This window comes from Eptesicus fuscus, chromosome 4 (assembly GCF_027574615.1).
Source record: "Eptesicus fuscus isolate TK198812 chromosome 4, DD_ASM_mEF_20220401, whole genome shotgun sequence".
In the NCBI taxonomy this organism is placed as follows: Eukaryota; Metazoa; Chordata; class Mammalia; order Chiroptera; family Vespertilionidae; genus Eptesicus; species Eptesicus fuscus.
This window is the reverse complement of record NC_072476.1, coordinates 28,056,829-28,082,856: the sequence shown is the minus strand read 5'-3', so window position 1 is coordinate 28,082,856 and position 26,028 is coordinate 28,056,829. Positions and strand designations below refer to the sequence as shown.

At 38.8% G+C, this 26,028-nt stretch overlaps 1 protein-coding gene across 1 annotated transcript in view; it reads left to right on the top strand.

Annotated features, from left to right (window-relative positions):
* LOC129148813 (autism susceptibility gene 2 protein-like) overlaps window positions 1–26,028 on the top strand; it is a 523,371-nt gene that overhangs the window by 284,687 nt on the left and 212,656 nt on the right. The window contains exon 2 of the mRNA XM_054714820.1: window positions 9,984–10,196. Coding sequence (XP_054570795.1) covers window positions 9,984–10,196 — 213 coding nt within the window. The remainder of the gene's footprint in view (window positions 1–9,983; window positions 10,197–26,028) is intronic.

Genomic DNA, 26,028 nt, shown 5'->3' with positions numbered 1-26,028 from the left:
ACTGGTATAGCATGGCAGAGAGGATGGAGGACTCTTCCATGGCTCAGAATCCTAATCCTTATCTCCTGTGGTTAATTTAATTTCGCTCTTAGAAAAGCGAAATGAATGAATGCACTGTTATCTTTTCTCAAGTAAATTGAAGATTCACTTAGGGCCAGATATCCATATTATAGGTTGGATTCCTGGTGCATACATCCTCTTCTATAGTTTTACCCTATAAGCCCAATGTGCGCCCAGAGAAGGCCACCATTTCCAAATGAAAGCTGGAGTACCTGTCTCTTCCAGGACCTCACAGGGAAGTAACCATTCAGCACATACCACTTACAGAAACTGCAGCAGTATTGGGAGGTAATGGCTGAATACTTCTAAAGACATTGATCATTTAAAATGAAGATGTGGTAATATGTGGGTACCTGGGGAAGAGAAGAAGTTGGGAAAATTTTGAGGGAAGAAAAGCCTAGTTTGTGCCTTTTACTTATCTGGATAAAAAAATCTGGATATGAAGAGTTTTTTTTCTGGCCAATCAGGATCCTTGTCTAGAATACCTGTGTAATAGTATCAGCCATTCTTGATTTTTTTTTTTTTTTTATGAATAGGGACATACTGAGACACAGTTAAGTGATAATTTGGCATTGATATCAAGTCACAAAAATGACGGAAATACCCAGCATTTTCCCAGTCAGTCCCTTCTTTGTTTTTTCTTCTCTTGGACTTAATGAAGTGATTTATGACATCACTGAAGCATCTGTTCTCCCCCTGTTTTGTATTTAGAGGAATAGTAATGGTTTTGCCAGGGTGATTGAGGCATTGTAACTAGGTAAGTTAGAAAACTCTTCTAAGAAATGAAGAGAGATGGAGTAGTCTGATTCTTAGCACGGTGGAACATCCTCTAGACTGAGAGAAACATTCATGGCTTCTCATTTCTCTAACCCATTTGTTCAAAACCAGCTTAGTGTGTACCTCATACAATGTTCTCTGCTAGGAATTCAGGGATGGTGATGAAGTCATAGCCATATCCTGATGGAGTAGTTATGGGGGAAGATCCAATTAGTCATTATTTTGTTAGAGTGTAATAAGTACACTAATTAATGCTTTCCCCATCTTTTGCATGGGATGCCTAGTGAAAAATGAATAATGGCCAAGTAAAAGGGGCTATCATTAGAATTATGCATCCTCTCAAATGCATGTGTGACCTTAGTGTATTAGATTTATATAGATGAGAAAGCAATAGAAATGTATGCACTCTGCTTGCCTCTCTTGAGGTAGCAGCCCATGTTCCTGCCTGCCCTCTGAAAGGTCTGAGAATTGCTTGGTGCTCACTTTCTCTTCTGGCTTCCATTGTGCTCTCTACTGCTGTGTGGGTACCTTTCACTTTTTCCACTCACCCTTTGTGTATGTTGCTGCCCTTGAGCCCTTGCTGATGAGATTTTCTGCCTCAGTCATGCTTTGCTCAGCTTTTGGAATGTTGCTGTTATGCAGTTAATTTCTTTTTCACGTTTCCTTTTCGTCATGCTGTATTTCTCAGATTATCTGGAGGGACTGTAATCCAATTTTAGGAATCCTTCAGGGCTAAGAGCCTAAACTGTTTTAAGCAATAGCATCTGGTTGCCAGGGACTCAGCCACTTTGAGCGTGTTAAAGTCTAACAGCAGCCAGCTCTCAATTATCTATGGGAATGGGAGACTGCTGGGTCGTTTTCAATTCACAGAGTGTGCAAAAATCTCACTTAAACTGACACTTGTGATCTCATCTCATAGCGGAATTTAGGAGGGCTTCTCAGCATCTGGTTTTGTGTTCCTTTTGTGTTTTTGCTTCTCCCTTCTGACAATCACACTGTACCTTTGATAGAAGTTTTTATACATTTAATTTATCTGTACTTGGTTTTGATATCTCTCTTTAATCTGTTGTCTTCTCCCTGGTGGATTCCCTTATGTCCTGTGGATCAGGTATTAAGTATATTTCATTAATCTCCTTCAATTTTTTAAAGTTGAGGGCAGTAAAATATTATTTGTTTTGTCCCTTTGCTTTTTGATTAAAGTGTTCATGAGAGAGGTTGTGATCAAACAGTAGCCAGAGCACTTGAAAGAAAGACAGGAAAACTTTATGAATAAAGGTTAGCTTCTGCATTACTGAGCACTGATGGTTAGAAGTGAAGAAAATAGGCACCCATGTGAGCTCGTCGCTGAAAACGATGTGAAGACCATGTACACTGCTCCTCAGTCTGACCGAAACATTAGTGTTCATAACCGAGTTTTCTCCAGGGGAAACTGCATGGCCACATTATGGGCTAAGGCCAGAATGTGGTCATCCTTTTGCTTCAGGAATCTGAAAAATGAGTCTCTTTTGTTATTGGTAATAATAACATGCAGTTTTGTATGATAGCAAGGGTTGCCATTTTAAAAATAGCTCTGTTGATGCATAATTGACATATTAGTAAACCGTATGAATTAAGTGTAAAATTTGATAAGTTTTGACATGTGTTTACACCCATGAAACCATTGCCGCAGTCAAGACAGTGAATATGTACTTCACCCCAAAAGTTTCCTCATATCCCTCTTTAATCTTCTCTTTCTATCTCTACCAAGGAACCACTAATCTGCTTCCTGTTACTATTGATTATTTTACATTTCCTAGAGTTTTATATAAATAGAATCATATAGAATGTAATATTTTGTTTGTCTGATTTCTTTTACTCAGCATAAGTATTTTGAGATTTATTTATGTTATAGTGTATATTGCTGAGTAATATTGAATTGAGTTACATGACTGTTTATTCATCTATTGATGTGCATTTGAGTTGTTCCCTGTTTTAGGCTATTCTATGTATATAAAAACCTAAGCAACTGAACGACCGAACAACTGGTTGACCAGTTGCTTTGACTTGCACTGATCACCAGGGGGCAGACGCTCAACACAGGAGCTGCCCCTGGGTGGTCAGTGCGCTCCCACAGCCAACCTCCTACAGCTGGCCAACTTCCTGTTGTCCCTCCCCCTGGCCGGCCAACCTCCCACGGTTCCTCCCCTGGCCAGCTGGCCAGACACCTCCCTACCCCCATTGGCCCTGATCACTGGCTAGGCTGAGGGACCCCACCTGTGCACAAATTCGTGCACCAAGCCTCTAGTAATAAGTAAAGCTGACATGAACATTCATCTTTTTGTGGACATGTGCTTTTATTTCTTTGCAGAACTGCGTAGCAGGAGAATGGTTGGGTCATATAGTAGGCGAACTTAGAACATTTTTATTTATTTATCTTTATTGTTGAAAATATTACTGATGTCCTCCTTTCCCCTACATTGACCCGCCTTCACCCTTCCCCTCTCTGGACCTCCCTTGCACTATTGTCTGCCTGTGGGCTATGCATATATGCATATAAGCTGAACTTAGAAGTTTTAAAATAATGGCCAAACTGTTTTTCAAGGTGGCTATACTTTTATATTCCTACCTGTAGTGTATGAAAGTTCCTCCACATCCTTGCCCACATTTGGTATGGTTATTCTTTTTTACTTTAGCTATTCTAATCTGTATGTAGTGATATCTCATGTGGTTTTGATTTGCGTTTTCCTAAGGACTACTGATGTTAAACACCTTTTCATGTGTTAATTCGCCATCTATATGTCTCTTTCAGTTAAATGTCTATTCAGATAAAAATTTTGCCCATTTAAAAATTGGTTTGCTTTCTTTTATCTACTTTTGATAATTTAAAAAATATATTCTAGATACAATTTTTTAGATAGACACTTTACAAGATTTTTTCAGTTATACAGCATATCTCTTCATTTTTTCACTGTATTTTGAAGAGTAGAAATTTTAATTTTTGATAAAGTGTAATTTATCAATTTGTTCTTTTATGGATTGTGCTTTATGGTATAATATCTAAGAAATCATTGTCAAACACAAGGTTACAAAAGTTTTCTCCCATATTCTCATCTACAAGTCTTATAATTTTAGGTTTTACATTTAGATTTTTTATATATTTTGAGTTAATTTTTCTAATTAGATAGAGATATAGATAAAATTAATTTTTTTGCATGTGAATATCTACTTGTTCCATCAACATTTGTTCAAAAGATTATCATTTCTCCCCAGAATTGCTTTTGCATTTTTACTGAAAAACAGTTGTGTGTGTGTATATATGTGTGTGTGTGTGTGGTCTATTTCTAGACTCCCTGTTTTGTTGGATTGGTTGATTTTTCTATCTTTTTGCCAATACAGGGTTGCGATTTTAATGCAGTGGAAGGTAGCAGTAGAGAACACCTTCTTTGCTCCTCACCTAACCCACTTTAGTATTAAAACATCTCACTGATTTGCTTGTTACCGTCACTAAGCAGCCTGAGTTCATTGATCCTTACTTAGAATATTTTTAGCAGGTGACAAAGTATCTGGCACATAGTTGCTAATTTGATGTTTATTTTTAAAAGATGTGAACCACTTTGTATGATCATTGTAAACTCTTTCACTTCTTTTGCATTTGGGAGAAGTATGGAATCAGTGTTTGTAGAAGCATTCAAAGCAGTACAAATGTAATGCAATAAACCAACAAAGGATTTGATAGACTAAAATGACAGTCACACACAACCAATAGTGTGTCCTTTGATGGTGACAGGCACAGCAATCCCCCCACTTTGTCTTCTTTGTTATTTTCTATAGAAGTCCCTAAGATCAGATAATTAATAGAAGAGGTTCTATATAAATTGCACCCCTCTTTCACAGTATGAGTACACATGGGCACATGCAGGCATACATACCACAGATGCTCTGTAACTGATGGGCTGCCCTTAGATTACTTTGGTTGGAAAGTTAAATGGAGACTTTTTTTCTAAAACCCATTTCATACAAGGCAGACAAATCATGCCGTCATTTTCTGTTGTCTCTGGCTTCATCTGTAATCAGCAAATGGAGCCCTGCAGCCCACATAGTGTCTCATTGGCATTTGTTACTCTTCCCCAGTTTGCACAGCACTGAACCATCTCGTTTTAAAATTCAGGAGTGGCAGAGGAAACCTTGAGCAGAAGATTGGAATTTGGGATAAGGGAAGTCAAGAGCAAGATCACTTATTTTGGTTAGTTGGTCTCTGAGACTCTCAGCATATGCATTGCTGTGACCCTGCCCACCATCACCAGTGACGGAAATATCACATAACTATTCACGAAACTTATTCCCATCTGTTGTGCATGGCGTATATATTTACCTCCTCTTTTGCCAGCAAATACGTCTAAGTCTTTTGACCTCACAGCCAGCTTTCTGTTGTTAGATCGCTGGCTTTCTTTCTTGCTTGCTTCTACTGTGATTGTCAGATGAATGCCTTAAAGCATTTTTCCTGATCTCTCTCTTATCCCTCCGCCCTCCTTTACATTCCCTCCCAGTGCTTGTTTGATAAATGCTTTCCTTGGTGAGTATGGGGCACAGTCCTCTTATTTTCAAAGAGCAATGAAGGTAATTCTGAAGGATATTAATTTTCATTGAGAATCACAAGATTAGGTCATGGTAGACTAATACATCATCACGCCTTTGAAAATCTCTTTTATTGATCCTAAAAAGTTATTTTACAAACTAGACAGTTTTACTCCACATATTGCATGTAGCATTATTTTATAGACTGCCTATGTTTCTTTAAGGAAATTCTTTAAAAAGTTGCTAATAATTTGTTGTTGGTGGGTTTGTGGATAGATATAGATATAGATATAGATATAGATATATAGATATAGATATAGATATAGATATAGATATAGATATAGATATAGATATATCAGCAATTTTCAACCAGTGTGCCATAAAACATGTGATATCTTCCTATTTAGTCAGGGACACTGACCACTTTTCCCTTAGATTGCCAAATAAAAAATGACAACAGCCAAAACAATAGCCGTCTGGTGTGAATGAATCAAAATTATACCTATTTTCTATTTCATATGTTTTGCTGTGCTGTGGAATTTTACTAATTAGTTTATATGTGCCACAAGAAGAAAAAGATTGAAAGTTGTTTATATGTTTATGTATACACGTGTATGTAACCATATGCAGAGCTCTTTAGACTATTAAAGGCTGATTGCCTTTATAATAAATCTATTTGTCTTTTAGTCTCATTGTTTATAGTGGAAAGTTTTTGTCATTTTTTTGCCACAAGGCAGTCAATGAAAATTAAACGATTATTTTAATGTATGCATAGTAAGCAGTCAGTAAATGTTTATAGAGGGAATAAAGAAATAATGGCCTGTTTTATTCAGGAATTGTACTAAAGGGCCTATATATAGTAATTTATAAACAATAACTATATCTTTGAAAGAATAAAGATCATCTCTAGTGTTTGAAAATGTAAACTTCTTCTATACTAAAAACCTTTAAAACACTGTTCATTTCTTCTTTACCTGTTAACCCTCTACTCTACACACACTTTGTTCTGGTCTCTCTTGCCCTTCCCTCCCTACACCCTCCAGAGTTGAAAATCTCAATATTAATTGGAGCTAAGATGATTGTACGCTGCTGCTAAGACTTCAGCAGGTCTCTTACAAGCTAATGTCACAGCATGGAGTCTATTTGTTCTATGTAGTTGTTCTGCAGTACAGTGAGAATGCCTTGATTAATAAGCTACATGAGAATAAAATGAATTTGGAAAAAATTATACATACTCTCAAATATTAATTCACATTTGTATGGAATTGCACATAATTTTCAATATACTTTGGAGCACTTTTGGTACGAAAGATTTGGTCTCTAAAGAGAAAGACATAATTTTTTTTTTAAAAGCCCAGTTGATACATTATTAAATATCATTTGTTTATTAATCTGATACTCCACATACATGTGATGCAGGGCAATAGACGGTTTATATCACAAAGAAAGGAGGTGTGTGTGTGTGTGTGTGTGTGTGTGTTACCCTGTGTTGAGTTTATATATTATTCTTAGAAGTGTACAATTTAATCATATTATATAGAAGTGGTCCATGATGGAACTCACCTGGCTGCTTCTGCTAGCATTGTCTTTTCATGATAGCTGACTATCATGATTACATGTGAGACTAAGCAGTGAGCTGAGCAGATGTCTGACATAGCTGGCTGGTAGTGGACACTGGGCAAAGGACTAAATATAGCAGTCTTTATTGAACATTTAACAGGTGTTAGACATAGTGTACAAGGTTCTGAGACTGTGGAGTCAATGGCCATGAACACTTGCTTTGATTTCAACTCCTCCCCTGAACACGTCTCACCACATTCTCATTGCATCAGGAGGCCTACCTCTTCAATGGCAGAGGTAAATCATCGGTAGTGATAGCAGCTAGATGTTAGACCAGAGGTGCTCATTTGCCTTATAAAATTGTTATCTTTGATGTCTTTTTGCTCCAAGGACAAGGCTTTTCTTCTTTTCTGGGGCTTCTTGCTATTTTCTGTGATCCTTCTTGTGTGCCATCATTGCCTGCTAGGTTTCTTGGTTTTCTGCTTTAATCAACTTTTCTAGCTTGCTTTACTCTGTGTAAGAGGCTAAATCACTAGAGGTCTGGTGCACGAATTTGTGCACAAATGGGGTCCCTCGTCCTGGCCATTGATTGGGGCCGTCTTGCCCAGTCCCCATCAGGGCTGATAGGGGCCGGCCAGCCTCGGGGAGGGACTATGGGAGGTTGGCTGTGGGAGCACACTGACCACCAGGGGGCAGCTCCTGCATTGGTCATCTGCCCCCTAGTGGTCAGTGTGCATCATAGCGACCAGTCTACCCATTTGGTCGACTGGTCGTAATGGTTGCTTAGGCATGCATGTGTGTGTGTGTGTGTGTGTATATATATAATGGTTTGTAGGTTTGTATATTTTGTCCTATTTTTTATTTATTTAGCAAGTATAAATATAGGTACCACCTGTTATTGGCCTGACTCTGTATGTGAAGCTTTGGAGTTACTGAGATAAACAGTACTTACTCCCTTGCCCTTGTCCTTGCAAGGAATCATGCTACCAGCTGCCTCTGGGCCTTTGCACAATCTTTTCTCTCTGCTCAGACTTTCAAATCTAGATCAAATGGCACTCATATTTTCAGCCACAACCCCCTCCTCTGGATTAGCTTGTTTCCCCCAATTTTATACCCTTTACTTTTTCTTTAGAGCAGTTAGTTCAGTTGACAATTACACATTTTTGTGATCTGATTAGTATTTGTCTCCTAAATTCTAAGCTCCATGAGTTGGGGATTCCCCCCCCTCCCCAAATTGTTTTCTTAGCACTATAGTGATGAGTTTGCACTTGGTATATACTAGGTGCCCAAAATGTATTTGTTAAATGAGTGAAAGCTCGAGAAGATTGCTTTTTTGTACTATATAAAGGTCTCCCTGAATAGGCAGCACTACAAAAAGTTCTCAAACTAGAAAAGAGAGAGCGATGGAAGGGAGGTCTTTTGAGGCCAAGGCAAAGTAGTCATAAAGGTCAGAGGTCCCAAACAATTGTTGTGTGGCTTATCTAGGAAAAGTTACTGAGGAGGTCTGTGTAAGTCAAGTGGGGAGTGTTGGGATATAGTAGTAGAAACAGTACAATAGATAACTGCTTCAAGAATATTGGCTATCATAGAAACCCACACCTTAAAACTATCTGATTATGTTGCCCAATGTCACCCCAGTAAATTTAATAATATAAAAAAAATGGCTATGACAGAGAGGAAAGAGTGGAATTTTGAGAAGGGAAATTTTTGCTTTGGTTTTATATTATTTTTAAATGTGCATTTAGGATTATAGACACAGAGAAATTAGGTGGGGATGAGGAGTTTCATATCCAATCATTTACAAATGATATAGTGCCAATTTTTTTTATGTTAATCTTCACCCAAGGATGTGTTTTCCATTGATTTTTAGAGAGAGTAGAAGGGTAGGATTGAGAGGGTAGAGAGGGAGGAACAGAGAGAGACAGAGACAGAGAGATAAAGGCATCGATTGATTGTCTCCAGCATGCACCCCAACCTGGGCAGGGGATTGAACCTGCAACCCAGGTACATGCCCTTGACTGGGAATTGAATCTGTGACTCTTCGGTGCAGGGGCTGATGCTTTCACCACTTTGACATCAGTCAGGGCAGTGCCAAATATTTTTAATTTTAGTGTTTCACGTGACAACATTTCTCAGGGATTAAAAGACATTCACATTTTTGGAATCAGGTCATCATTGAGCCCATTTCACACATGGGCTCATAATTGCAGTGACTTACTCCAAGTCTCATAATGTATAATGTGTCAGGGCTCAAACCCAGGTCTTTTGGAATCTCAGTATATCCTGAGCTGCCTGCAGACACATAATTTACTAAGTTGTGTGGCCTCAAATTCTTGCCTGTAGTTTCTACAGATGCTACTTTTTATTCCAGAACATCCATTACCCTTCTATTACCCTTTCCTCCACCCCCAACCACACACAGGAATAAATGAAAAGTTGCTTTTGATCTTGGTGATAATATTGTTACATTTTGCAATGAAGATGGGAATTACGGATGCTCAGAGGAACTTGTGGTGAAAATATAATGCATTAAGGAAACATCTTAATTGTATGAATTGACAGTTTCCTTCTTGCTGGCTCACATCCACCTGGCTCTGGGATGTTCAGTCTTATGCTGCTGTTTTTGAATAGTGCATGCACTTAGTACTTTTTTTTCCCCCAAACATAATTGATGTACCTTCTTGGGAAGTGAGTGTATTAAGCTTCCTTGGGGAATATTGTGTCCTGGACCCAGCACAGAATCAAATAGAAAGCCACTGTCCCAGGAGCAGTGAAATCACATTTAATGGACAGGTACTTTGTGCTTAGTTGACTTTTTTTTGCCCAATAAGAATAGAAAGGATAATATTTGTGGTGGCATTAGGAACTAAGAAAAATTGAGAGCCAAGTTTCTTAGTTTTTAGTATTCTCATATCCTACTTTCCTGTCCTCCCCACCCTCCCTTTTAGTAAAGTCATTTAGCCTATATTTTGAGTGTGACCCTAGATACCTATATAACCACCACTTCCCTTCCCTTCTCTTCTCTTCTGCAGAAAGATGTAGCACTTAAGCCTCAGGAACGTGTGGAGAAACGCCAGACCCCTCTGACCAAGAAGAAACGAGAAGCACTTACCAACGGCTTGTCCTTTCATTCCAAGAAGAGCCGCCTCAGCCACCCACATCACTACAGCTCAGATCGAGAAAATGACCGCAATCTCTGCCAGCACCTTGGGAAGAGAAAGAAGATGCCAAAGGGACTCAGACAGGTGAGGAAGCGTGGCTTTGTTCTTTTCTATGGCTGAAAACTCCCCTCCTTAGGTACCTGTTCCTCAGTGGTTCTTCCTAACAGGTGGAGAAGATATCCATGTGGGATGCTGGAAGGCTGCCCTGCAGAGCTTTGTGCTTGCTTCTGAAACAGTATACCAAACCAAGCTCAGTGTTTTTTGTTATGATTTGAAACTTCAGCATGGTACTCTTTTTGTCAGATGTGCTCTGTGTAACAAAGCTCGATGCTGCTGCGATTGGCATTCAGGGCAGGCAGACTAACTGAAGTCTTGTCTTGATGGTAGTCAAGGTAGACCAGCTGGTAGGGGAGATATCCTCATAATTAGGACAAACAGAGCAGGCCGATTTGATCACATACACAGTGTATCTAAAGGCTCAGAGGTGCGAAAAATGGTTATCTACATGCAAGCAGTGCCTTGCAGAGGTTTAGATCTTCCTGGGAAGCTCAGGTATTGTGGCATGTGGGAGAGCAGCAGTGAAGAAATGAATTTGCCTTTTGGATCCTTAGTTGCTCTCTGTAGCCCATAATTCAAGACTATCTTTCTGATCTTCTGACTTTAGGAAAGTCTGGTTGTGAGGCTTACTGGTCTGTTAATAATTAGGTTTCAATGATCCACAAGAAAACGTAGCTCTTGGCATTTGGAGAGCCTTTCTGCCTGTGGAAATCCCCACATGAGATAGATTAATAATGAGAAACAAAGCTGCTTATAGCAGTTTTTCTGCACAAATCCAGAGGCTTTAGTGCCTGCTGTGTTACCTGTGTCCTGGGTGTGTTTTGTTTGTCTTTGGCGGGACTACTGGGTGGGGTTGACTACCACTTGAAGGAAACAGAGCAGGTGCTCTAATTAGAAGCTAAACAGGTAATTTCTAGTTTGCACATGTTTCTCTGCAGAGGGGGAAGATCTGGGATCATATAAAGCAGTGGTTCCAAGACCTCACAGGTCATTAGAATCATATCATAAGTCTTTTTGAAACACAAATCCCTGGCCCCTCTCTAGGACCTAATGAATTAATCTCTAGGGCAAGAGGCACACAGATTTGTAGTCTTAGACAGTTCCTGGTAAGGCCAGTTTGGAAATAATTTGTATAAAGCATCAAGAATATATTTTTTTGGTGATGATTTTTAGTTAAAGTTTAAAAGGACCAAAAGTTTCAATAAATTCTAGTGGATGTTTTGGGATTAGAGTTCAACCTGATGGGTAATAAAGGATATACTCCTGAGAAGACATCTAAAGTGATAGATTTCAACATAGACTCAGAATAATCTCAAGAAGTGTCCCCAAACTTGACGTACAGGGCAGCTTTTCTAAAGGAACACGTGTCCTGGTATGAAATGCCAGTTCGCAGTTATCTTAGTAACTAGAGGCCCAGTGCACAGATTTGTGCCCTGGTCAGGTCCCTCAGCCTGGCCTGCAAGGATCGGGTCAGAACTGGCTCTCCGACACCCCCCGAGGGCCCCCGGATTGTGAGAGGGCCCAGGCCAGGCTGAGGGACCCTACCGGTGCATGATGGGGGCGGGGAGGGACTGCGGGAGGGCTTCAAGGAATTTTCGGCTCATCTCGACCAGTCCCAATCGGCCAGATCCCAGCAGCAAGCTAACCTGTCAGAGCGTCTGCCCCCTGGTGGTCAGTGTGCATCATAGTGACCGGTCAAACGGTCAGACACTTAGCATATTAGGCTTTTAATTATGTAGGATTATTAACATTTATCTAATGCATGCCATGTTATAGTCATTCAATAAGAGTTTGTGTGGTATAATCTGTAATTATCACAATAATCATAGTAGGTAATATGATTACTGTACAGATGGGAAAGCTGGGGCTCAAAGAGATAAAGTGGCTTATCTCAGGCCACTTAGCAGTGAGGGATTGAACTGAGCCAGGGTTTAGACCCAGATTTCTTTGGCTTGCTTATTATCTCTGAATGTTCTGCCTTTCTTGACTGAGAAGAGGATTATGCATGAAGGGAAAGAGAACTCCAGGTCATAGAATGTAGGGGATCTTACAATGTAGGGGTTCTAGAAATTACTTGAGAAGTTGGTCAGAGGCAGTGATTTTGGTCATAGAAATGGCCTATGAAGGCCCAAGAAGAAACTGAATAAAATACCAAGGTCAGAGAACAGAGAAAGCTGGAAAGTTTGAAAGCAAGCACATTTGGATGATGGTTTTTATTTTTATTAATTTATTTTTTCCAGACAGAGTGGGGTGGGGGAAGAAGGGCTATGTTCCATAAACGGTGATGTTCCTGTGGTATTTGTGACTCCCAAGTCATGCCTTGTGTGTGAGATATATGAGAAAAGTAATTTTTCCCAGTGGACAGGTTGCAGTGTAACCACCACCTCTCCCCCAGGTCCTCCCTCCCAACAGGGTAAGCAGAAGCTTCTTACCCTTTCAGGCTAAATAATAAATAAATAAATAAACAAACAAATAAATAAATAAATACAATTTTATTCTGAGCCTATACTAAGCCATGGTTCCTAATCCTTGACACTCTTATTCCCAGACCCTGACTTTTCTATTCTCTGTCCTCAAAACTTTCCTTTCTACATTGTCCTCTGGTAAAATGGTTTATGATCATAAGGAAGGCTAGGACTCTATGTCTCAAATTTGAGTAGCTATTGGTCCTAATGATCAGCTTTTTTGTGCTAGAGAAATCAAACCTATCCTTGTTTTAAAGTATTTGAAAAGTAATTAATTGACTCCGTGTTATGAATCAGGGAGAAGGAAAAATGTATCAGATTTTGGCCTTTGTAAGGGATTTAAAAATAAGTGGTCTTTCTTATCTTCAGTGTTGATGCCAAAATATACTATCCAAATCAAGTGTCATTTTTCTAATGGAAAGGGAAGCAGTTGATAATTGAGATAAAGCTCTAATACTTTTTATTTGTAATGTTCCTAGAGTCACATGTGCTGCTATGAAACCCTGAACAATTCATGGTCTGTTCCTGCCCATCTGTAAAATGAGACGTTTCTCAGGCCCCTTCCTCTGAGTTCCGTGTTTCTTTAAAATTATGACTAATGGCCTGGGGTTTGTTTCAGTGGTTGACTGTCGACCTAAGAACCAGGAGGTCATGGTTTGATTCTCAGTCAGGGCACATGCCCGGGTTGTGGCCTTGATCCCCAGTAGGGGAGGTGTAGGAGGTAGCTGATCAATGATTCTCTCTCATCATTGATATTTATATATCTCTCTCCCTCACCCTTCCTCTATGAAATCAATAAAATATATTTTTTAAAAGTATGACTAACGCAGAGATACATAATGCTGTTGAGGTCCGAAAAGGAAGACCATACTAGGTCGGAAGGTAACTTAGATTTGGAGTCTAACTGAGTGGCTCTGTAAAGACACTTAAAGGAGAGGAGCGATATGCATTCCTAGTAGGAGAAAGAAGCACGGCTTAGTTGTGTTAGCCCAAAAAAATGCCATCTGTTGTGTTATCCATGGGTAAAGGGTGATAGGTGAGTGTTTAGTGGCCATAGTATCTGTTCAGAAACTTGTGCTAAGGATATTTGCCATTGCTTTTCTATCTTGATAGATGCTTGCATACATCACAATTATTTTTCCCCTATCTTTGCCTCTTATCAGATAAAGTAACTGAACCTGACCATCTTAGCTGGGAGAGGACCTTGAGATGAGAATTGGCCTTAAGGAGAATTTCTAAATTAATGGATTGTTGCTTAGTGCCTCTTACTGCATGAGTTCTGTTGTGTTAGTACAGAAGAGTCCAGGTGACTAAGCCACCATCTGTACTTTCCACTTTTCCTAATGGGGCAGTATTTCTCACCGTGCTCTTTTCCTTTGAGTGCATTTACTACCAGAGGCTGATCCTTTATTTCAGTTGGACTGACTCAGATTGTCTGAGGACTTTGTGAGATTTGTTATTAGTAGAAATTAACTCGCAAAGGAAGATTCATAATGGAAAACTTTGATTAAACAGACACAGTTAAAGTCACATTTCTGAAGAACTGCTAATTAGTTTTGGGTGGAAATCCAGACTGAAATCACACAGGTATTTATCCAGCTTGACTCTAAAGCCTACAGATGTCTGAAAATCAGAGCACTTGGAATACTGATATAATTAGGAACTTTAGTAATAAAAGTATATATGAATTTTGCTTTGTTATAATGTTAAATGACTGAGGGTACCTTGAGTCAAGAAATGTAAGCTGCAATTAAATCATTTTTACTTCATACTTCAGAGTTTCAAGTTTAATATGTTAATTGGGATTTCACTTGTTTTTTAAAAAAATGCATAGTCACATCCCTAACTGGTTTGGCTCAGTGGATAGAGCATCGGCCTGTAGACTGAAAGGGCCCCGGGTTCGATTCTGGTCAGGGGCACATGCCCAGGTTGCGGACTCATACGCCAGTCGATGATTCTCTCTCATCATTGATGTTTCTATCTTTCTCTCCCTCTTCCTTCCTCTCTGAAATCAATAAAAAATATTTAAAAAAATGCGTAGTCACATGAAAATTACAGATATTAAATAAATTTTTTTTCTTCTTATGAATTTAAGTTGCACATTACATTTTTCCCTTTGTTAAAACTACAGAAATAAGAATAAAACATATAATAAAGAATTAGGCGAAGAAAGATTGGCTTAAAATTGCTCTTAGAATCTTGATTGAATTGAAATAACATAAAATGCCGGTTTTAACATCAGTTATTGAGGAAACCCCAATTCAGGCTTATTGCTGTTCAGAATTGGTTGTGCATTATACTGGAGGTACTTGTTTGGAAACCTAAGACTAATATAATAAATTATATGAAGGGTGCTTTGCTTTTTTTGTTTGTTTTAACTTGGGCATTTGGGAGCAGTGATAATTTATGTTTTGAGGTCTACACTTTTTTATTCCATGTCTCTTGACACCTTACTTTGTTGTCTGGGATATGTTGTCAGCCCTGAATGCTAGTTAGAGTGAGCATAAATAATACTCGACATGTGTTTGGAGTGATGTGCCTGTTAATAAAGTTTATCCAAAGTGACTTGTATAATTTTTAATTAAAACTTAGTAAATATTACTAAAAATGGACATAGCACATTGACTATCATAAAATAAAACGGACAGAAAAAGAATAGGCTTACATTGGAAAAGGAACTGCAATGAAAGGAATGGCCAGTAACTCAGCTTCAGCAATCCTGAGAACTATAGTAATTATTCCACAAAACAGTGAAGTTCATTAATCCTGAATTAAGGATTTTTTTATAGGTATGTGTATGCAAAATTTTATTATCAAGGGCCATTTAAACCCCATATATTGTAGAGAGGAGTAAGACAGACAAAGTGTAGATATGATTTTCAGCTCTACCTGCCATGAATTCCTATACTATTTGTGATTGAATGGTGAAGGAACATGTTTTTCTTGTAACAAGATTTAGCCACTCTGCCTTTAATAGTTGATGGATGAGGTTAGACAGAACTCCCTTTCTTCATTAAAGACTTCATTTTTGTGTTAATTTTACATTTTTCCTCTTTTGATGATAAAATGTTATCTGCATGTGGTCAGATTTTAATTGCAGAACATGAAATAAGCCTCTGTGTGTTCTGCATTCTAATCTGCTCACAGCAATCCCATCTCCACACAAATCTGTACATGACAGGTAGTGAGTGGGAGGTGGGAGTGGGTGGGTGGCTGTGTGGTTTGCAGTGGTGTTGGTAGGAGCTGAGCAGATGGTTGTGATAGCCACGTGTTGCGAGATTCCCGTGGGAGTTGATGGTGGTGACAGGCGACTCATAATATGCTATTTACAGTTTGGGTTTGCAGTCTTTCATGACATCTGAATGCTCTTTAGCAACTGCTTTCATTACTGCCTTTCGAGGAGCTATTAATTGAAAATGAAATTGTGGGTGGGCTTTAAGGCAGGCACAGCCAACTGTGTGTGGTAAATGTTACTTGAAAACTGTTGGATGTCTTGATGCCCAATTTGTAATTATTTTTCCAAGGAGAAAAAGCCAAAGGTGCATTTGAAGATTCAGTATTTTCACATAGGCAGAGCTGAATGGCTCATCCTGCCCAGAGAGCCAACTGTGCACTCATTGGGCTGGAAACCAGGCCATCTGCCCACAACTCACCTTTGTGTGGTTCTCTTTAAATGCATAAAACTTGTAAGGTTCTTTTAAACCTGCTGTCATCTTTTACTATTCTCTGTTAGTTTTTTTTTGTAGGATATCATCCTCTGTTGTTCATAGAGTTAGTATGCAGGACAAAATGATTATGTGATCTCTTGAACTTTGAGACATTTTTATTTAAGTTCTTGCATGTACCTTTTCTTCCTATAAACCTTTCTTTCTATGATACAATTCTGTTGAAGGCAGTTGGTGCCCCCAGGCACTCTGAGGGAAGAGGAAGATGGTGGGTTTGATTGAAATTTGACAGTGGATAATGTTCTTGATTCTCTTTTGGCTGCCTCCAGGGATTGTCATTTCTATTACATCTTTAGAGTTGTTGGCTAAAGCATCAGTAGCATTTCTGAAATGGTAGCTTTTGTAAGTGTTTATATGTTGAATTGTTTTATTGCCCATTCTCAAAATAGCTTCGAACGGAGAAATCTTGTGCTGAACAAGGAATGACCTCCCTCTTGGAAGTGCTGTTAGCTCTCTTTTTAATTAAATATGAAGATAGAATACAGTATTACTGCATTCTGTTTAGCTTTCCCTTGAACATTTCAGTGAAGAGTATGAAACAAAATTATACTGAATTTATGTGCTTTGTTTAAGTAGGACCGATATTTGCTTTTAGAGAGTCCCTGAGGCTTGGGCCTACAGGACCTTTATGACACACCCCTTGCTGTACTTAACCCTCAGTCCCATTAGACCTGCCTTGCCACAGGAACCCAACTGTTTTAGTGCACTTGAGCTACTGCTGGGTCCTAATGATGTCTAAAAGAACCTATTTCAGCTTTCTAAATGAATTCTGGAGCATTGCTTATTGTTACATGAGTTATCGATTTCATACCAAGCAGATATAACAAAGTTCTTGCAGGAGCTTTGGTTCTTTTCACACCTGGGGGTGTGAATCCTCACCTTTGTGCTCCCAGACATACACACAGAAGCAGAAACCAAGTGCCTCACAACTGCAGGCAAGTCCTGTCAAGGGCCCACCTGGTGTCTTTCCGGAGGCTGCTGAAACACTTTACCTGCATTCATTGATCACAGCTCTGCAGAAGCTGCCACTTCTCCTGCGTGTCGCCTACAGTGATGCTGTTGTAGCAGGTCTTTCTGTGAAAACTGTTTGCACCTGCGTTTGCTCAGGAAGCGCTTGTGTCACATGTTTTGAAATCATGTACAAAGGTGGACAGGTTCTGATTGTCAGTAATGGTTTTGAGTGGCTGAGATTAGCTATAATTAGATTGAGAAGCAATTAGCTGCATTTTCTGGATAAGGAACATACTGAAAAATGTTTCTCAAAGGGTGGTCTTTGGACTACCTATTTCGGAACAACTCTGGGGCTTTTGTGAACATGCAAATTCCTGGGCATCACTTCTGACTTGTGGAGCCAGAGTCCCCTGGGTGGGGATCAGCATGTTACGCCAAGTCCTTAGGGTAACTCCAGTGCAGATGCTGTATGAGTAATATTTTTAAGTAAACTGAATTGTATTCATTTTTATTTTTGCAAAAGGGAAAGGAAATATTAATGTGTTGTTTGCAAAACTTGTAACAAATTAAGACATTTTTGAAACATTTTGTGTGAAAATAATTTTATAAATACTAGGACTGTGTTCTTGTTCTGTATATTTACTAATTGAGTTCTTTTCCAAAATATTATTGGGAAAAAAAGAAATGCTTCTGCCAAATGCTATAGATATTATATTACAGAAAATAGTGTTTTCAAAATGGCTACTTTTTGTTAGGGGTTTGTAGAATAATTGTGTTGTATTATTCACTCCTTAAACTAACCAACTCCCTCAAATAACACAGCTTTCATACACATGGTAACTGGAGTTTTTCATTATTCTTTCTTTTAGGTTCTATTTATTTATTTCTTCCTTCAGCACCCCAGAGGTGTTGAGCTCTTAAGCTGTATAAGTTTAATGAGTTCTCCATATTACAAAGTTCAGTGTTATTTGGTGGCAGTATTGGGGAGCAGGTGTGAATGAAATCTGAAAATATTGCCTGTTTATTTGTGGGGATTAAAAATCATTAACTATTTTTTTCATTACAAAGAAAGCTTTGGCTTAATAAAATGTTTTACTTAAATTTCTGGTTTGGGTTCCACAAAATCAAAAGGAAATATTTTCCTTTCTAAAATCAAAATAATAAAAACCCTCAGAAGAATTTTCATTTAAGTAGCAAAACCTACACTTACGATTTAACAATTGCCTGAGGTGTGTCAACAGTAGGTAGCATTCATTTTTAATGCATTGCTATGAGACCAGAAATGCTGTTACCCTGGAGATGGGTGAAAAATGATCTACTGAACAGTTGCTAATGAAATTATCATACTGTATGAATAAGATTATTAATAATGACTTTCGATTTAAAAAATACTATCATCAGACTTCCCTAAGAAATCAGGAGGAGGATGGGAAATGCCTCTATCTTTCAGGTGAAATATAAAGCTGGACAGTGGACCGTGCACTCACTGCTGAAAGGCTGAATGATACTTTTCTAAACTTAAGTAACCCATTTGTGTAGTTGTCACCTGCTTCCTACCTCCTGATATTAAAACTCTAAATCTGTATTTCTCAAATGGATGTGGCAGTGAGGGAGGATAGGGAGAGGCACAGAGGGGGTGTGATTGTGGAGCTGTGTGTGAAGGGGGATATATTGGACTTATATATTTCCTTCATCCTCCAGGTAGAGTGAGGAGACAAATTGACATATCAGGATATTGAAAGGGAAGGATATGGAGTTTAAAAACGGTTTCCCTGGTGATTCTGGCCTCTTTAAACCTGGCAGCCCATTTTACTCCTCCATTGTTGAGCTTGCCTTCTGGCTACACTTTCAGCTCCTTGGCTCTCTGTTCTCACTTCTTCCATGCAATGCCTCTTGCTTGCTTCTCCATCCAGCCAGGATTGCATGGAAAACCACTTAGATTATCTCTCAAAGGTGCCTTTGCCACCTGGTTCCTTGCTTCCTTCACCATGATGGCCCTTTTCACTCAAAATCATATTGATATTTAACAGAACAATACTTACCTTATCTGGATTCTCACTAAAGTTCAGCATTATTTCACTCATTGCCATTGTACTCTTGTTAAAAATATTTCAGTGACCCATAACAACCACCTAAATAAAATCAAAGCCCCTTAGTGTAGGACACTTAGGTCGTAACTAAGTTAGCTCGAGCATACCTTCCCAGCTGCCTTGCCTTGTCCCTACTCTCCATAAACACCGAGCTGTAGTTCTGTTGCTATTTGCATGAGTGCCGTTCTTACTCCACACTGCTGTTCCCTTTGTTTGGAATGGCCTTCAATAGTCATACTTGTTTTTCGATGGCGACTTCAAATCTGCTTCTTCTTGGGCTTTTATGATCTTTTCCATCAGAATTAATTATATTTTCTTCAGAACTCCCATGATCCTTTGTTTATTACAAGGGTGACCTCAGAATGTGCCACCTAATATATGATGTTTCTGAGAGTTAAAGAGGGCATCATTAATAATTACCGTGGAACAATAAGCATAAATCAGGACTTTCTGGAAAACTGGAATATATGGTCACTCTATAATCCACTTTTGACCTTTTTCATTTTGTATCCTGTTGTAGAGTTGACTGCATATGTGACCTTCTCCCCAGCTACAGTGAAGCTCCCTGAGGACATTACTGTGAGACACAGGGCCCAGGCTAGTGTTGCACATAGTGAAGTAAATCTTTAAAACCGTGAGCTATCCCTGCCTTGAAAAACTGAGCTACCTTTCCCATTCACATTTCCATTCTTGAGCCCTTTCGATCCATTCTCCATAACGCAGCCTGTGTGATCTTTTAAAAATACATATTTGATCATATCATTCCCAGATGCAAGTCCTCTTAGTGGCTTCTCAGGGTATTCACAGTAAAATTCAGACTCCTATGAGCTGTTGTGCTCCATTATCCAAATCCCTGTTTCTTCAGCTTCACCTCTTATTACAGTCTCTCACTCACTGGTTCCTGCCCATCTAACCTTCCTTCGTTTCTTCCGATATGTGAAGTTCTTTCCTATCTCAGGTACTTTACACACCATGCTGTTCTCCCCACCTGACGTGGTCCTCCCTCTGCTCTTTGCATGCTTCTTCCAGTCCTTTAGGCCTGAGCTGAAACGTCACCTTCTTAGAGAGGCTTTTCCTGGCCATATTTTCACCCAGGATCTGCCCTTGGCTCTCCTTTGCTCTTAACCTTCTTCCTTTGCTCTCACCTTTTTTATCTTCTAACACTTAACACTTAATGTATAATTATAGATTTTTTCTTTCTGGTATCCTTTAAAGTCTATCCCTTCTGCTGGACTCTAGGTTCTCCAGAAGGGAAGTTCCATACTCATTGTTTCCACTATAGTGTTTGCAGTACATAGAAGAATGTGCTCAATAATTAAAGTTGAATGATTGAAGGTTGGAATAATTATTTTTCCAATTGACAACATTGCTAATCACACACTCTTGTTGCATTCCAACGTTAATTGCTTACAAGAAAAAAAAAAAAAGCCAATACAATATGACCTTTGTTTTTCCTCTCTGGGGATATGAATGTAAAATGAGATACTGATCAGCACGTACACACCAGGCAAAATTTTATTCCAAGAATATGGCGTCTGCTGTTCTCTATGGAATGTCACACAGGCTGTCTTCCCAGTGTCCTAGCCTATTAGGACAGTAAAATAGCTAGTGCTGCCAGGGAAAGCTGGCCCAGGGAAACTACAGCCTTCCATTTCCAGAGGTGATCCAAAAGAGACCAGACAGGCAGCGGAGACAGAGAGGGAGGCGGGTGGGAGTCGGGTGGAATTTACTGAGCACTCTTTTACATGCAAATATTTATGTGGGGCTCTACTTTTTTTACCATAAAAGTACAAACTATTTTTAGTATCAGAGCATGAATAGCATGTCTTTACACTATAAAATTATTGTCCCACATGCCCTCTGTCTAAAATATTTTAACTTTAGAAAACAGTTTAATTTTATTTCCTTTTAAAGTGGGCTAATTAATTCATTCTCCCCATATTTCCTGGTTTAACAAACATTTACTGAGCATCCTTTGTGTGCAAACCTTATACAAAAGACTCTGACATAACAGAAAGCTGTATACCACGGAAACTCTGCCCTTGCTACACTTACAGCTTGATACAGCCATTTATCCTGGTGGAGAACTCAACATAAGTGAGGCTGAGACTGATGGAATAAGTGTAATTCAAAAGGAGACACTGCTGAGCATATATTAAAGAATGAATACCTTCATATATATGTATTAAAGTTCTTTAAACTTGTGTCTTTCCTCTCATGCTATTTTTCTTGACCTCCCCTTTGCCTTTTTAAGAAACTTTTGAGAGCAATGCTCTGTCCCACTGAATGCATCAATGAGTGTTAGAATCAGTGCTGTGTTGCTTATCAGTTCTCTGGGGTCTTAGTTATACAAACAAAGGCTTTGGCATTCTCACATTTTTGCTGCAATTTACTGGGAAGTACCTGGGTAAGTAATTTTATTAAGTAATCTTAATGGCACTCCAGAGTTTCCAGAAATTGCCTTTTTTTTTTTTTCCCCCAACATGGACCACCAGAATAGGTATGTTTTCTTGAAATGGTTTTGCTGTGGTTATATACCCAGTTGTGCCCACTTACTCATGGAACTCTTGATATCAAAAAGTCATATTTCTGCCCAGAGATTTAGCTTTTAATGCTAATCTACGCAAAACAGAAACCAAAAATATCTTTCACTCTTTGTCATTTCTATTTACTTTGGAAGTAGATGATTCTTTTCAAGGCAAGTTGAACTTAAAATATTCAAAAGGAATATTTGAATAGAAAGTTAGGCCCCAAATTTATAGTGAGAATACTGATGGAAGATTGTATAGTTAATGATCCCAGGAGTATATTTTAAAGTAGTTCCTGATTTGCTAACAAGTTTTTTTTTCCCTCCAAAAGATAATTTGTAAATTTTTTTGTGTGTGCTTGGAAATTCTATCTGTCTTAGAAATTGTTAAAAATAGTGATTTCCCAGTGAGTTTCTAAAAAAATTTTTTTTTCTTTAAGATTTACTATTCCTCTTGCATTACTCACTTTCTTTTGGTGTCCACTCATTAAATTGACCATGTACTACGATAGGCAGACAATTTTAGGTGCAAATAGCAAACAAAACAACAAAGAGCTCTGCCTTAGTGGATGCTGTCCTTTTACTTGCAGATGACTTCCATTTAAATGTTCAACCCTGACCTTTTTTCTTAGCTTCCAGATTCACAAACTCAGGTGCTTATCACAATTGTTTCTTTCTTTTCTTTATTGATTAAGGTATTGCATATGTGTCCTTATCCCCCTATTGTCTCTCCACCCCCTCCCCCACTCATGTCCTCACCCCCCTGGTGTCTGTGTCCATTGGTTAGGCTTATATGCATGCATACAAGTCCTTTGGTTGATCTCTCCCCTTTACCGCCCTCTCCCCTACCTTCCCTCTGAGGTTTGACGGTCTGATCGATGCTTCTCTGTCTGTGGATCTGTTTTTGATCATCAGTTTATGTTGTTCATTATATTCCACAAATGAGTGAGATCATGTGATATTTATCTTTCTCCCACTGGCTTATATCACTTAGCAGAATGCTCTCCATGTCCATCCATGCTGTTGCAAATGGTAAGATTTCCTTCTTTTTTACTGCAGCATAGTATTCTATTGTGTAGATATACCACCATTTTTTAATTCACTCATCTGCTGATGGGCATTAGGCTGTTTCCAAATCTTAGCTATGGTAAATTGTGCTGCTATGAACATAGTGGTGCATATATCCTTTCTGGTTGGTGTTTCTAGTTTCTTGGCATATATTCCTAGAAGTGGGATCACTGGGTCAAATGGGAGTTCCATTTTCTTTCTTTTCTTTTTTTTTTTTTTTTTGAGGAAATTCCATACTGTTCTCCGCAGTGGCTGCACCAATCTGCATTCTCACCAGCAGTGCAAAAGGGTTCCTTTTTCTCCGCATCCTCACCAGCACTTGTCATTTGTTGATTTGTTGATGATAGCCATTCTGACCGGTGTGAGATGGTACCGCATTGTCGTTTTGATTTGCATGTCTTGGATGATTAATGACTTTAGCATGTTTAAATATGTCTCTTGACCTTCCTTATGTCCCCTTTCAAAAAGTATCTGTTTGAAATGCTTATGGATGACCCTGGTTAAAAACAATTGTGATGATGATTGTATCACAGTTGTTTTTAACCAGGCACATCCATAAGCATTTCAAACTCAACATGTTTCACATTCAACTCCATAATAGTTGTCCTAAATTTCCTTTTCCTCTTCAGTTTCTTCCCTTAGTTAATACTTGTACCATCAGCTAACGATCTGCCATAAATCTGCTAGATCATGCTAGAAACCTGGAAGTCATACTCCTCTTCCTGTCCCTCCTCATGTGGCACATCAGTAGATTTGTCCTATGTATTCCTCATCTGTCCCTCTCCACTTACCACTTTCTACCCTTTCTGCCACTGCACTGTTTCAGGTCCACCTGAAACAATAGCTATATTATAACAGAGTTTCTTAGCTGGCTTCTGAGGCTCTAATTTCACGTTCTTCAACCCATTCTCCAAATTCCTTTTTTTTTTCCTTTTTTATTGATTTAGGTATTACATATGTGTTTTCATCCCTATTGCGCCCCCCCCCCCACACACACACACACACACTCATGACCTCACCCACCCACCCCCTGGTATCTGTGACCATTGGTTAGGCTTATATGCATGCATACAAGTCCTTTGGTTGATCTCTCCCCCTTACCCCCAAATTCCTTTTAATGTTATCTTGACAACATGCAAATTGAGCCATGCCACTTGCTTCAAGAGGTTTCATTGACTTCCTTTACTTACAGGCTAACCTAAAGCTTCTTTATATGGTATAGAAGTGCACACATTTTTATGCTTTTAGGAGCTCCCCCATCTTCCTCTTCGTGCTCCCTAAACCTAGTCCTATCACATCAGCCTTGTTTATTTTCTAAAATGTCTTCCTTGACTCACCCCCACAAATCTAACTTCCCTTTGGCTTTGTGAGTCAGATCCTACTTACCCATGAGAAGCACAGTCCTGCTAAGCCAGAAATGCAAAATTCTACCTGTTTAAGTAATTACATTTTGAAAAAGACACTTTTTAAATTGAGAAAATTGTGGTACTGGAAAATGAAAAATTTTAGAGGACCCATAGGAACCAATATTATGGGGATAGTTCAAAAGAGTTAAAAAAAAGACAAGATTTTTTATTATGGTAGTTACAGGGCATTTATATTGGGGTGGGAGTTGGGGGTGAGAGAAAACTTTGTTAATGGAGTTGTTTCTCAGAATTAGGAGTTATAAGTCAAGGACTGACTGTCCTAAACTATTGAGGGGCTTTTCATTTCTATAAGAGGTACTTCTGTGTGAGTGAATTCTTTAGGGGTTCACATCCAAGGACACTAGACATGATCTGAGTCTTTTTATTCTGCTCAATTAATATTGAAGTGAAGGCTTTTATTAATATAAGGGCAATTCTGTTACCAATCAGTTGTATAAACTTTGAGGGGATTTAAAGATATGATTTATATTGGCTTTATTTTTATTTTGTGGGGATTGTAGTATTTTATTTATTTATTTGTTATTTATTTATTTATTTATTTATTTATTTATTTATTTATTTATTCTATTGTTGAGAGTATTGCAGATGTCCTTCATTTTCTCTCCTTTGTCCCCCTCAACCCATCTCCCACCACATCCTGGGCCTTCACCTGTCTATTATCTGTGTCCATGGACTGTGACTAATTTGTACTTCTAAATCCCTTCTCCTTTTTTACCCTCCCCCGCAACACCCTCTCATTTGGCAGCTATCAAAATGTTCTCTGTATCTATGAGTCTACTTCTGTTCTGCCTGTTTGTTTATTTTGCTTTTTAGATTAAATTGTTGATAGATATGTACTTATTGCCATTTTATTCTTCCTATTCTTGATCTATTTCTTTTTCTTCCTCTTCTTAAAGAAGACCCTTTAAAATATCATGTAATTCTGGTTTGGTGGTGATGAACTCTTTTAGTTTTTTTCTTTTCTGGAAAGCTCTTTGTCTGACCTTCAAATCTGAATGACAGTTTTGCTGGGCAGAGTAAGCATGTCAAACTCGCGGCCTGTGGGGCCACATGCCTCGTTTATTTGACCCGTGTTAGCCTTTGAATTTGACATGCTTGAGGTAGAATAATCTTGGTTGTTCTGCTGAAAAATCATCTGACAGTCATATGGGCACTCCCTTGTAGGTATCTAACTGCTTTTCTCTTGCTGCTTTTAAGATTCTCTCTTTAGCTTTATCCTTTGGCATTTTAATTATTATATGTCTTGGTTTAGGCCTCTTTGGGTTCATCTTGTTTGGGACTCTCTGTGCTTTCTGGATTTGTATGTCTATTTCTTTTACCAGGTAAGGGGAATTTTCTGTCATTTGTTCAAATAGGTTTTCAGGTTCTTGCTCCCGCTCTTCTCGTTCCAGTACTCCCATGATGAGCATGTTGGTACACTTGAAGTTGTCCCAGTCTCCATGTCACTCATCCACAATCCCTATTGTTTTTTATAGCCAAACGTTTTGGGGACTTCTCTTCCTGGTACTAGAACCCTGGGCTAGGGGGCCTGTGTGGGGCTGATATCCCTCACTTCTCAGGGAAACCTCTGTAGCCAAAATAACCCCCCCAATTTTAAACTGCCACA